This window comes from Gracilinanus agilis, chromosome 1, assembly GCF_016433145.1.
Source record: "Gracilinanus agilis isolate LMUSP501 chromosome 1, AgileGrace, whole genome shotgun sequence".
NCBI lineage: Eukaryota > Metazoa > Chordata > Mammalia > Didelphimorphia > Didelphidae > Gracilinanus > Gracilinanus agilis.
In genome coordinates, this window is record NC_058130.1 from 515406612 (window position 1) to 515421862 (window position 15251).

At 36.3% G+C, this 15251-nt stretch overlaps 1 protein-coding gene across 1 annotated transcript in view; it reads right to left on the minus strand.

Annotated features, from left to right (window-relative positions):
• Positions 1-15251, minus strand: part of RP1 (RP1 axonemal microtubule associated) — a 330542-nt gene that overhangs the window by 194258 nt on the left and 121033 nt on the right. The window contains exon 16 of the mRNA XM_044682704.1: positions 2889-3091. Coding sequence (XP_044538639.1) covers positions 2889-3091 — 203 coding nt within the window. The remainder of the gene's footprint in view (positions 1-2888; positions 3092-15251) is intronic.

Below are 15251 nucleotides of genomic sequence, written 5' to 3' on the forward strand. Positions count from 1 at the left end.
ATATGGGCTCTTGAGAAAATAGATGGGGGAGGTACAGTAAAGAGGAACTTTCATCAAAGAAAAGCTCAGCAAAGTGTTTCCTACAAAAAAGGGCAATAAGTAAAATAAATCTTTGCTATATTTCATCTAATGGGATACAGAGCAACGAAAAAGTGTGTGAAGATCTAGATTCCCCTGTAACGTAAGTTCCCTGATGACACAAGACTGTTTCTTGTTTTTTCTTTGTATGCTCTCCACCAAGCACCATGAATGTTATGTACATAATCAATAAATATTTACCGATTTGAAGTAAACCTTGGCTCAACTCCCTCAGCTTCTCTTCTTTTTGAACTTCCCAGAACTGCAGGCCAGGGAATGTATGTGCAAAACTGAAAGAGCACCAAAATGCCCATAAAATCTATGCACTTAGATTTCTTCTCTTGCTCAGTGGAAGTAATACAGCTATCATTCACTCTCCATCCACCTAAACCTTCAAAGATTTTTTGCTCCTCCAAGTTTTGTTGAGCTTATCCTTCTGCCTCATGGAGCAGTTACTCATAAAATATCAGTAGCTTCAGATTGCAGATTGCTTCTTTAAAATGCAAAACCTACCAGAATTATTATCCCTTTTCTAATAAAAGGATAAGATTCCAAAACCAAAATGGTGACCTAAGTCATGTTGAAAGTCAGCAAACAAATTCATGTTAAGGCTCAAGTGTCCTGTTTATTTTGGCTTCAAGTCAGGCAGGCAGAAAACATTTATTAAATGCTCACTATGCACAAGACACTCCACTAAGCACCAGGCATTTAAAGAAAGGCAAATATGCCTCCCCTGCCCTAAAGAAACTAATCATGCTAGGACAAACTGCTCCTTTATAACTGCAGAAACCTGCTGCTGAGATTCAGAAATCTCTTTTCTGAGATTTAGGTTAAATGATTTCCCTGAAATGTAGGATGGGGCAGGTAGGTGGTACAGTGGATAAAGTGCCCAGCCTGGAATCAGGAAAATCACCTGCCTGAGTTGAAGTCTGGCCTCACACGCTAGCTGTGTGACCTTGAGCAAACTACTTTTAACTTTGTTGCCTCACTTTCCTCATCTGTAAAATGAGTTGAAGAAGAAAATGGAAAACCACTCCAGTATCTTTGCCAAGAAAACCCCAAATAGGGTCACACAGAGAATTGGAAATGACTGAAACAACTAAACAACAAAAAATGTAACATGGACGTTACAGTTCTAAAGATATAGACCAGACCCCCTCCTTGTCAATAGTGACTGCTAGATACTATAACCCAAAAGTTCATCTGCCTGTTGCAGATTCTTGTGGGTCTAGATTATTCTCTTTTCAGACTTAGAATGTTCTAGGAAGGTCCTTTAGATACAAGATACAAGAGAGAATCTTCATTTTCCCCCTCTTTAATGCACTTAGCATTGTGGGGGGAGGGGAGTTTGTTTGTTTGTTTGTTTGTTTGCTTCTGTTATAATTATCTCAGTGAGTATCATTTTCTCCTAACAAATCATAAACTTCATGAGGCAGGGAATTAGGTTTCATTGAGACTTTATATCTGCTCCAATACTTGCAGCCCTCTACACACAGATCACGCACTGAGTTCAGTATGTAGGATCATGAGATTAGCTCTAGAACTGGAAAGAGCATAGGGTATACAGTATCTATTTAGAACTGGAAGGGAACTTGGGGATCACCAGGTCCAGTTTTCTTATTCTACAAATGAGGAAACCAAAGGCCAGAGAAGGCAAATAATTTGGTCAAAGTCATAGAAGTAGTAAATAATAGCTAATATTAGAACAAAGGTGTGAAATCAGAACCCTTTTGATTCTACAGCCCCACTGCTCTCTGTCTCTATATGATGGATATAATATAAACATATACTGAATTGGATAAAAGAACAACCTTAAGAGAAATTCACTTTTGTGCAGTGCATCAAAGTACTTTAGAGAGCAAGCAAGGGCTGAGAATAAACAAAATGGAATGTAGTCACTTTATGTGAAATCTGGGGTTGTCTTTTGCCTTTCTTAGCATCCTCAGCACTTAGCAGAGTGCCTAACACATAGTAGGCATTTAACAAATATTTATTGACTGACTGACTGGCCAGCTAAATAGTTAAGGACTAGGAGAAGCATACAAAGCAGTCAAATTGTGAACCAAGTTAATGATCACCACTCTCAAGCTAAGACATAAGGGAAATTATAATGAACCTAGAGCCTCTTCCTAGGTCACAATCCTATGCAAAAAGACACAGTTGAACAACTTCTGGTTGGCAATCATGTTTCATATGAAAATACAAAATGCAAGAGGAGGTTTTGTTTGTTGGTTTTGCTTTTTGTCACCAGAAATTCTCTAGGCCAATGATTCTTAACCTAGAATTTATGACCATATTATAAAAAAAAACATTATTGATAACTGTGTTTTCATAATTTATTTCCTTTGTAATTCCACATATTTAATTTTATTTGTTAAAATTGTTATTTTGAGAAGAGGTCTCAAACTGCCAAAGGGACTATGACACAAAAAAAAAGGTTAAGGACTCTTACTCTAGCCATCATCATTGTCCAGCTAAACTGTGCTCAGATTGATGGTTTATGGGGTCAATTTCAGCCCTAAAATTACTTTCTTTAAGGAAAGTGATTTGTTCCTACACTTTCCCTGAATTAGCTGATGTGTGTGTGTGTATTTGTACATGTGCACACACATGTGTGCACTATTAACCAAGGAGGGAATAATGTTTACTTTACTGGTTACAGCAAACATATGGTAACTTATAGGAGAATCCTGGATTATGAAACGTCTATGCTAACAAACAAAGAAAATTAAAAATTCCCCTCCTGTATGAAAGAAGTATATTTTAAGGTGATGTACATATTAATGCCAGTGCCAGCCTTTGCTGTCTACCTGAAATTCATCCTCCTTTCCTGGAAGGAACAGCTGCTCCCTACTGCCCTTGCCAAGAGGTAGTGGTCCAGTAACTCCTTTGTCTCCATATACCCAGAGGGTGACATTGGCTTGAGTCCCTGTATTTCCTGTCAGCACCAGCACCCGCCATTCATCATCTGAGAGAAGAACTGTGTCACCGGTGGAGGTGTTTCGAAATTCTGCTGCAGGAACAATGACAAAAGAGAATATTAGTAGAAGAGCAGATGTGCCATCAAGTTAGTGGTGTCCTTTGTCACAAGGGAGCCCAAGGACATCAAAACTGAGTGCCCTATATGTAACAACTCCAGGAAGAACCTAGGAGATTAAATGTGAATTATACCCTCTTCTAAGGTTCTGGTTAGGTAAAGCTTAATGACTATAGTGTTGAAGATGAACAAAAGCAGCTGGTATGTCTGGTGATCTTTAGCTTTCAATTTAAAACATTATAGCAATATTGGACAGATTACATTATGTCACTCTTTTTCCATTGATCCTTCTTTAATATGAACTAAAATGTGTCTCAGAAATACTAACAAAAAAGATGGATACATATTTAGATGGGAAATGGAAAATAACAAAGTGGAAATACAAAAGGAGCATTTCAGAAAATAAGAACAAAGTTAAAATATAAGGCAACAATAAAAATAATAGGGGCTGGAATTGGAAAACCTGAGTTATAATTCTGCCAGTAACTAGCTAGGTAATCTTGGGACACTTCCCCTGACTGACTTGTCCTTTCTTATTCATAAAATGAAGATTTTGGAGAGGATAACTTTGAAGGCCCTTGCTAGCACCAAAATCCTCTGATCTATCAGCAAAAATTCTTTTTTACCAGAGGGAAAGTTGAAGAGTAAAACTGAATAGATTTGACATTACAGAAAAAAATGTTTTTGTTATCAAATAGAATGGCAAATTTCTTAGCTGCTTGGAACACATCAGTCGTTCTATGTACAAGATGAATAGAGTAGACATCTGTAAACCAACCTTCTCAGTTATCTGACTTTTATTAGTTCACAATTTTATTTAGTACCTACTATTTGATGAGCCCTTACTGTTGAGGAGATACAAAGTTTACATATAAAAAAAGTTTGTGTTCTTAAGTAATTTGAAGTCAAGAGGGGGAATTGTTGTGGAAGGATCTCACAGATATTAAATGATAAGCATATTAAAGAGTTACAAAAGAAAGTGCTTTCCTCACAAAGCCTTCTTAGCATTTGAATTTTATCATTGAGAAACTGAACCTCAAGTAGGCAACATGATTTTCCCACAGTCCCACAGATAGGCACTCAATTGGAACATTGACTCCAAGATTAGAGCTCTATCCACCATCTTTAGTCACTTGTTTTCAAAGTAATTGCACAAAATGTAGCCTCCAGGACTTTTTGGATTAATAAATTCTTAAAGCAGTTAATGTCCTGGCCATTCAAGGAAACAACTAATCAGAACAATAGTCATTTTAGAGAGATCACGACATGGTTAAATTTCTCAAGGCTCACCTTGGACCTTCATGCAAAATGAGGGAATTGAACTATGTGGCTTCTCAAAATCCCTTCTCAGATCCCTAGATTTATGGCCTAATGTCCTTTCCTCATTCTGGACTTCAGCTAATAATCCTTTCCTTTGTATCTTTTTTTAAATATAATTTTATTTTTAAATAAATCTGGGATTACTAACTCTACATGAAATGTCTCTCTTTTATGAGTCAAGAGACTATAAAGGATCTCACAAAAAGTCAAATGGTAATCCCACCAGCCCACTAGTACACCCTTACTTTTAGAAATCAATAGTTGCCTGAAGGAAGAGGGCCTGGACTTGTGATTTCCTTGGTATAGGGAATTCCCAGATAAGGAAACTTCCAATTTCAGAACAGGTTGGCATCTACTTGGCAATTTCTGGAGTTGCTTAGAGAGGCTAAAGGCCTTTCCTGGGATCACACAGCCAATATTCAGCAGAGGTGGGAATGAATCCATGTTTTTCTGGCTCCAGACCAGTTCTGTGATTACTAAAACTCCCTAGTAATTAAATATTCCAAGTAAGTAACATTAACTATTGCAGGCAAGCACATTACCTTACAGTACATTTGTGTAAAAATTTACCTAATACTAAAGCAACTTAGGGGCAACTGGGTGGTATAGTGGATAAAGCCCTGGGCCTGGACTCATCTTCTTGAGATCAAATCCAGCCTCAGGCATTTTACTAGCTGTGTGACCTTGGGCAAGTCACTTAACCCTATTTGCCTCAGTTCCCTCATCTGTAAGATGAGTTGGAGAAGGAAATGGAAAACCACTCCAGTATCTTTGCCAGGAAAACCCAAATGGGGTCATGAAGAATCACACATGCCTGAAACGATCAAACAACAAGAAGAAGCAACTTGGTGGCCAAAAAGAGTGACACATTTCTCAAGGTAGTTAATTTATTCTCAATCCAAAAGTGCTTCTAGGATATTACCCAATAACAAGTCTCTGTGGACTTGATAGGTTCAGTAGTAAACTAAACTGGCAGCTGACTTTTCAGGGTTCGCTTCAAACAAATCCAAAGGGCAATATTTGGAATCAAATATCTGTTAGACTATATAGTACAGAGTCAGAGCACAAGGGCACTTTCTACTTTGGGTTATGGTCATTGATAACATAATATGGTATCATCTGTAAAGTAGAATAATGTATTATAATTTATGTCATTCCCAATTAAAAATGAATATAATGGAATGATGCGATCTTTTGGAAACAAATGGATGTCCATTAGTCTCAAGCTATAAATTTCTCCTTCTGAGGACCATAAAAGTGGAGGCATTTGTTGACTAAAGGCTAAAAATAATCTATAAAGAGAGGGCATTTGCTGGCAACTCTGGGTTAATCGACAGAGCTCTCTCCTTCAGAAGCCTTACTGATTAAAATCCATCCTAAATAACATATATCCCAATGGCTCAGAAACGTCCTCAGTGGGGGTGACAGAATATTTCAGCTCTCACCAATCGTGTGCTGATAGTGATTCATTATCTCTCTGTGCCATCCTATAGGACCTCTAGGACAGAGATTGTACATCATAAATCTGTTTAAGTATAACTTGTTCTGGGTTTAATTTTTTTAATGTGTTCTAAATTCAACATGTTAGTTCTAAAATATGCCCCAATTGTTGCTGATGATGAGTCTGAGAAATATATAATGAATGAATGAATCCCACTTATTCATAGGTTGGGTCAAGGTTGGGGTCAGCCTAAAGCATAGATCACCACTGGGGAGAGCCTAAGTGATAAGGAGATGTCACTGAAGTGACAAGGACATGCTCAAGAGAGCTGATTTATACTGAAACCTAAAGCAGCAATTTGAAGTCTGGGGTTTTGCACCAATCTACACTATATTGGACAAATAAAATTACTTTTTAAGACTCTGTGTACTCAAATGTACACAAAGATATTGTGGTGAAAGCCAGGGAAATAAATAGTAAAGGCATGCCCTCTCTGTGTACTTCAAGAAGATGAGATGCCAATTTTGCCAGACCTAATATGAACAGTCAAATCCATTCCCCACCTTTAATAGCTTACTAATCAAACAACTGATGAATCCAAAAGCATTCATAAAGTGCCTACTATATGCCAGGGACTGTATCAGGTGCTAAAAAATATAAAAGACCTCCTAAGATTTTTGATACACAAAGCTGGGAAGAATTGCTAAAAAATGAATGGGAAGGGGGCTGCTGGGTAGCTCAGTGGATTGAGAGCCAGGCCTAGAGATGGGAGGTCCTGGGTTCAAATCCGGCCTCAGACACTTCCCAGCTGTGTGAGCCTGGGCAAGTCACTTGACCCCCCATTGCCCACCCTTACCACTCTTCCACCTAGGAGCCAATACACAGAAGTTAAGGGTTTAAAAAAATGAATGGGAATATTTTCAAAACCATTGTGACAAGTTGGAACACTGAGCTAAGGACAAGAAGCAGTTTAACATGGATGAAAAAAAATCTGTAATAAGATCCTTTCATGAACTAAATCATAGAAAGAATAGTCTGGACAGGAGAGAATGAAGGGGAAGCATTACAGTTTTCTTGAAATATTAGACAGACTGTCATGTAGAAGAGGGAACAGACTTATTTTCTCTTAATAGAGAAGCAAAATATCAATTGGACATGTATTCAGTGTTGAAGTTTTGGTTTGCTTTAACCAGAGTTCATGTTAAAAAAAGATTTGATGGTTTTATTTGATCCTAGACTTACAATAACGTTTGATATGGCCAGTATAAAAGCAAATGTAATCAATATGCTTTAGTAGAAGTGCAGTGTCTACAATAGGAAGTAGCAACCCCACTGAACCCTGAGCTGGTCAGATCACATCTGTGGTGTCAAGTTCACATCTGGACACAACATTTTAATAATGGTCAAACTAGATTGCTTCCAGCGAAAGTGTCTGGGACGACTGAAAACATGTCATATAAGGAACTGGAGCCATTTAGCCTAGAGAAAGGAAAATAAGAGGAGGCATGATGCTTGTTTTCAAATAATTTTTCTGTGTTGTCCTAGAAGTAAAAACTAAGAGCAAGAGGTAAAACTCTGAAGGAAATTGTTTTTCATGGCAACTAAAGAGATTTTACTCTTTAGTAACTAAACCTATCCAACCACTGATCAAATTGCTTCTGAGGTAGTAAGTTTTCTATCATTAGATTCTGGGGGGCAGCTGGGTAGCTCAGTGGATTGAGAGCCAGGCCTAGAGAGGGGAGGTCCTAGTTTCAAATCTGGCCTCAGATACTTCTCAGCTGTGTGAGCCTGGGAAAGTCACTTTAACTCCCATTGCCTACCCTTACCACTCTTCTGCCTTACAGTACACAGTATCAGGTCCAAGACAGAAGATAAGGGTTTTTAATTTTCAAAAAAATTTAAAAAATTTAAAAATTTTTCAGATAGAAACTAGATGACCACATTTTAGGACTTTTATTATGAGGAAATTCTGTAGTTTATAAAAGAAAACTTGACTAAATGACTTCTGATATTCCTTTCAATTCTAAATTAATGACTCACTGAAAGTTTCACTATCAAATTATGAATAATTGTTTAGACAATCATTTAAACACCCACTATGTGTAACAAAAGGCTCTATATGCTGAAGACAATACAAAAACAAATAAGACATAGTCCTTCCTATAATGCATCTTCTGATCAAGTGGGAGATAGAAATTTACATAGCTAAACTATCTAAGTAAAACAAACAAGAATATAAGTCCACAACAGGAATACAAAACTGTATAAAATTAGATGAAATAAAGAACACTTTCAGCTAAAAGAAATACAATACAGTTTAAGGAAATAAGCTCTCAGTTGGGTGTCAGAGGATTGGGTTTAAATGAAGACTCAATCTATGGTTAGACCTGTGTGCTCTTGGACAAATCATTTCTGCTTTTTAGAACTCAGTTTACTCATAACACAAATGATGGAGTCAAACTAAAATCTGCAAAATTTCTTCCTTAGGTTTAATATTCTGTGATCTATTATCTTTTCATTTTAAAATTTTCATATTCTAAATTTGACAGATACCAACAAACATAAACATTTCCATGTAAAGATAATCACATTGAATGTAAAAATATAAATATCTTTATGACTTGTTTTGGCTGTTTCAGTTTGAGGTTTTTTTTATTTCAAGTTTGTACTAAATTCAATATGTCAATTCCAAAAGCTGTAATCAGTGCCCTTTGTTTCCCTCTGAACCTCTTTCTGTTCCCTTCTATACATTTTTAGATTTTTACAGACACTCTTTTCTTTCTTTCTTTTTTCTATCATCAAGAGTACTCACTTCCCCTACAAAAATAAAAGCCTTACTTGGTAGCATGTTAGCACAATCACTTAAAACAGATACACATATTGGCCATGTCTGAATATATATAATATATATGTGTGTATATGTGTGTGTGTGTATCTCGTTCTGCATCTCTACTCTATCATCTCTTTATCAAAAGACAAGAAGAATGCTTCTTCCTTAGTCCTCCGGAGTCATGATTGGTCATTGCATTTCAGTCAATAAAAAAATATATTAAGTATTTACTATGTACCAGCACTGTGGTAAGACTAGCGGATACAAAGAAAGACAAAATCAGTCCCTATCCTCTAAGAATTCACATGCTAATGGAATAAAAAACATGAAAATAAGTGTCTACATATATGATATATAGAGAGAAGTTAACAGCAAAGTAATTAAATAATTCAAAGTAATCAGTAATATCAAGGGGGAAGCTACTCCTTATTGGAAGAACAATGAAAGTTCACCAGTGTAGCATAAGATTTGAGCTGAATCTTGAAGAAAGCCCAAGAAACTAAGAGGCTGAGCTGAGAAGAAAGAGCATTGATTACAGTTCTAAAGTCTTTGAAATAATTTCTCTTTTAAGTATTATAGTTAATATAAAAATTGTTCTATTCGTTCTGTTTACTTCATTCTGCAACAGTTCATTTGAGTCTTCCCAGGTTTCTGTGAATCCATTTCTTTTATCATTTCTTATAACACAATAATATAATAGAATATATACCATAATTTGTTCTCTCATTCTCTAATTTTTGGGCAACTCTATAGTTCATAATTATTTTCTACAACTAAAGGTGTTGCTATGAATATTTTTGGGATGTATGGGTTTTCTTTCTCCTCCTTCTTTGATCTCTTTGGGGTATATGTCTAGGAGTGGTATTTCTGGATCAAAAACTATACACAATTAACTGATTTTTTTCTAAGTACTGGTCAATATTCCTTTCCAGAATAGCGATACCAAATCACAGTTTTACTGTGCCTTTACTCTTACATCACCTCTAACAGTCGTTATTTTCTATTTTTATCATCTACTTTAATAAGTATGAGGCAGAATCTCAAAGTTGTTCTAATTTTCACATCCCTTTTTATTAGTGATATGGAATTTTATATGGCTATTAATAGTGTGATTTTCTTACCTTGAGAACTGCCTTATACACATCTTTTGACCATTTATCTCTTAGGAAATAGCTTTTGCTCTTAATATCTGAATAATTCCCTATATATCCTAGCAAGTAAGCTTTTATCAGGGAAAGTTAATGGAAAAATAAAATCTCAGTTAACTATTTCTTTTCTGACATCTGGTGCATTCATTTGGTTTGGCCAAAAGAAATTTGATTTTATTTAATTAAAACTGTTCATTTTGTCTCCTGTCATATTCTTTTCTTTGGTCAAGAAAGGAGTAATACAAAGTTGAGAAGGCATTTCTTTCTATTCTCCTCTAATGTGTTTATAATGTGACTTTTAATTTCTACTGTAAGTCATCTATCCATTGGAGCTTACTGTGGCATATGGTGTGAGATGTTTGTTTAAACTTAATTTGCTATCATCTATGTGTCATAAAATGCTTCATGGAGAAGGTAGTATGTAAACTGGTCCTTGGATCATGGGTAGAATATTAATAAGAAATTTAATATGAGACCATAATATGATATGACTGCTAAAGAAGCTAGTGCAATCTTGGGTTACATTAATAAAGGTAGGGTCCAGGTCAAAATTGGCTGTGATTCTTTTATATTATAGTTTCATCGAAAGCAAAACCTAGACCCCATCTACCATCTTTTGAAAAATGAAATGAAAAGAAATTGTGAGATTCACATTGCCCAATTTTTTTTTACTTTTTATGAACATCAGATGAGAGTTTTAGATCTGGAAGGAACCCTAGAAGCCATCTTGTTCAACTTTCACATTTACAGATGATATTTTTCTTATCATCTGAATGGCTCAAAGAAAATACAAATCATAATTCTTTTTTATATGAAAACTTTTGCCATTGTCTTTTTGTTCTCCTTGCTGCTGGTCTCCCTTCTTTCTAATGCAGCTAAATTAGAAAGTAGAGGCTTCTCATCAGGAAGAATGGAGTTCAAATCCAATCTCACATACTTATTAGCTATTTGATCCTAGACAAGTCCCTTAGCCTCTATTTGCCTCCATTTTCTCTTTCATAAAATGGGCATAATAATAGCACCTACCTCTCAAAGTCATTGTGAGGATTAAATGGCAATAATTAATAACAGTATCTGGCAAGTAGTCAACGCTATATAAATGTTAACAATCATTTTTATTCTTACTATTAATTCATGTTCCACAGTTTTTGGTTAGTATTCCCAAAATACAAATCTGACTAGGTTATCCTTCTGCTCAAAAATTCAGTAGTCCTCTTTTGCCCCTAAAATAAAATACAGAAGCCTCAGATTGGCATTTGAAATCCTCCCCAATCTGACTCCCATCTTTCCAGATGTATTTCTTACTAATCCTTTTCATTGACTCTCTATTAGACATAAATCCTCCTCCTCGTTGTTGCCCACACTAGTCTCCCATCCCATGCTACTGTGTAGGCTATCACCTGTTTCTGACACCCATTCCTTCCTTCCTCAAACTCTTAGAGTTCTTGGGTTCTTTCAAGAGTCAGGTCAAGTGCTTCCCTCCTATATAAAGCATATCTTCATTTTTCCACTTCTTATCACTATTCCTCTAGAAAATATCCTGTTTGTTTTATTCTGTACCCCTGACCCAGTAATGTTTAATCTCTGAGAGCAGGGACTGATTTGTTTTTGTCTTTCTATATCAGTGGTTAATAAATGCCAATCAACCTGGAAATCAATAAATTAAATTAAACTGAAAACTGGCTTATCATAGCAAAACTATTCAAAATGGACCAAATCAGTCTTCTGAATGCCAGAGCTATAGTAGTCATACACATAAGAGGCAGCAATTTATATTAGTAAAAACAGTAGGGCAAAGCCTAGAAATGGGAGGTGCTGAGTTCAAATCTGTCCTCAGACACTTCCTAGCTGTGTGACCCTGGGCAAGTCAATTAACCTCCATTGTCTAGCGCTTACCATCTTCTGCCTTAGAACCAATAACCAGTGTGGATTCTAATACAGAAAGTAAGGGTTTTTAAAAAAACAGTAGACTAGGAATCAAGGTCTTGCTTTTGTTGATGCTACTACCCATTGCATTATTTTGGGCAAATGACTCTCATCTCAATGATGGTCACCTCAAAAGACAAGCATCTCATATATAAAAATAAAAAAGTTGTGCTAGATGATCCCTAAGGTCTCTTACAGCTCTAAGAATCCCTGAGTCCCAAACACTCACACACACAGTGCTTTCTAATTCAACTAGTTTGTTCAGATGCAAAAGCTTAAAGTATAGTGTCATACAAACCAATTCATTCCCTTTTAAGATTTAAAAACTAAAGGAAAAAAGAATTCTGAATAAAAAAGACATCAAATATAGTGACAAACTCCATCAATATTTGAAGACTCTATTAACAAATAAATAGTGAATAATAGCTAGCATTTAAATAGCATTTTAGGTTTCCAATACATTTTATAAATAAGATCTCATTTGAGTGTTGCAATAACCTTGTAAGATAGAGGCTATGTAACAAATGAGAAAATTGAAACTGAGAGAGATTTAATGATTTGTCTGAAATAACATTGCCTGTGAGTGTCTGAAGAAGGTTTTGAACTCGTCTTTCTAACTACAGGTCCAGCACTCGATCTCCTGCACTACTCAACTGCCTCCTAAATGCATTCGTCTCTCCGATTTATACCCTCCTTTCTTTCTTCACTTGCTCTAGCCCAGGCCCTCATTACTTCTTGCCTGGATTATGGCAATTACCTCCTAACTGGTCTCTTTGCCTTCTTCCCTTTCATCTGACATCATGCTGACAGGTTAATCTTGTAAAGCTTAGCCCTGATTATGCTGTCGTACTCCCCAGAAGCCTTCAGTGGCATCTATCCCACTGCCTAACAGAGTAAATCCAAAATTTTTTATGATCTGGACAAAATCTAATCTTTCAGCCATATTTCCTACTTTTCCCTAACCCATAGCACACATTATGACTACTACCAGTGAATTCTCTAAGAAGTTCTGTGATTTTCTGCTTCTTTGGGTTCCTCTCTTACTCCTTCCCACTTAGTTTCCCCCATTTGGAAGGCACTCCCCATTCCCCTGCCCACCTCTGCTTGTCTAAATACTACAAAGCCTTCAGAGTTCATTTCACATTCACCACCTTCACAAAGCCTTTTCTTGGTCCCCTTCAATCAAATGTGATATTTCCTTGCTCCAAATACTCATAGCACTTGATTTGCATCCCTCCAATGGCACTATCCCACTCTGAGCACAAGGCTGCCTTTAGATTAGTTCTTGGAGAGCAGAAATTGTGTTTCTATATCCCCTGTAGTACCTAGTGCAATGCCTTACTTACACAGAGCAGTCCTGCAATAAATAAGGGTTGAATTAGTGATTGAATAATATGCATAGCTTCCTTTTCTAAGTGCCTGAAGAGTTTTAAATCCTCACATTCTTGTAAAACAGGAGATAGAGACTATAATATATGCACTTTGCAAGATAACCAGACTGAGTTATAGAAAATTAAGTCATCAACTAAATGTCAATCAAAGAAATATATGGCAAATGCAAGCAAGTTATCCATGTCGTTTAATTTCATCTGGTGTTCTACAGGGAACACTTTGGTGGCACAGTGAATAGAGTGCCAGGCCTGGAGTCAAGAAGACTCGTCTTCTTGAGTTCAAATCTGGCATCAGACACTTACTAGCTATGTAGCTCTGGGGAAGTCACTTCACCCTGTTTGCCTGAAATTCTCATCTGTAAAATGAGCTGGAAAAGGAAATGGGAAACCACTCTAGCATCTTTGCCAAGAAAACCCCAAATCAGGTCATGAAGAATTGGACAGTACTGAAAAATAAGTGAATAAAATGTTCTTTTCCTTATGAAAGACAATTTTTCTAGATATATATTTATATAAATTTAAAGCATCAAATAATTAATTTTCACATTCCCTACAAATAATGTCAGTGTACTGGACTACCAGGGAATCATAATATCACTGGATTTTCTAAGGTCACCATGTAAAAGAATAAGGTCCTACCCTGATGTCTTATCATGGAATAGATTTAATCCTGAGTTCCCAAAGGCAAGGCCAGCTGAGCATAAGCTCTGAACAATCCTGCTAAAAAGGGAAGCCTTTGAATCCAGGTCCAATGACAGACTCTTGTCTAGGGACCATTCCAGCCAACTTGGGATAGACTTATTAAAAGATGGCAAAAAGGTAATGAATTTTTTCTGTCCTCAAAAACTTTTGAAAACCTTCTACTAAGTCACAGAAATATTGAAGTCATTTCCTGTATCCAGAATACTCACACTAATAAAAGTACAGTTTCCTAAAGTATGTTTCTTAGAATCCAAGTACACAAAGGGACCTTAGAAGTTGTCTGATTAATCTTTCTTTCCAATTTAAGTATCTTTTCTACAAAATCCCTGGCAATTCGTCATACTGTGTCTCCTTGAATATTTGCAATGGGAGAAAACTAGGACCTCAAGAGATAATGTACTTTATTATTTCATAGTTCAAATCATTAAAAAATTATTCCTTTATGTTCATTGAAAATCTACCTCCCTGCAGCTCCCATCCAATGGTCCTAATTCTTATCTCTGCAACTATAAAGATGAGTCTAATCCCCTATCCACATGATCATATCTTAACTATTGAGGACAGCTACCATATTTCCCTACTTCTCCAAACAGAGCCTTTTTTCACATGGTATGATTTCCAAATCCTCACCTTACTGATCATGCTCCTCTGAATACTCTCTCTATTATCAGTGTCTCTCTTAAACTGTCACTCACAAGTGGATACAATATTCTAGCTATAGTGCCACCATGCCATTCCCTTTATTCCCTTACTCAAGAAGATTTAATAACTCCCTATTGCCTTAAGGAAAAAAATACAAAGTCCATATTTGAAATTCAAAGCCCTTCATCATAATAGCTCCAGCCTATTTTTCTAGATTTATTCCATATTACTCTTTTTCAGTCTCTACATTCCAGCCAAAAAGATCTATTCACCAATTTCCTCACATGACATTCCATTTCCTGTCTCCATTCTTAGGTTGTTCTCCATGCCTAGAATGTTTTCCCTCCCCACATCTGACCTTTAAGAACTCCTAATTCTCTTCAAAGCATTGCCTAGGCACTAGTTTTCACAAGAAACCCTTCCTGACTCCCAAAACTGTTTGTGCCTCCCATAACTTTACAATGATTGTATATATTTTGCATTTGCTTAAATATTGTTCTCCTTCATTAAAATATAATCTTCTTAAAGGAAAGGGACTGTTAGGCTTTTATCTATAGCCCTTCTACCTTGCACATCTTCCTTGGTTTTCTCTGTACTCACAATGCAGTGAAAAGATCACCTAATTTGGAATCAGGGGACCTGGCTTTGAATCTCAACTCTTATTTACTGTGACTTTAAGTAAATCATTTATTTGGGCCTCATACTCTCCTCTTTAAGATAATGGGGGCAGCTAAGT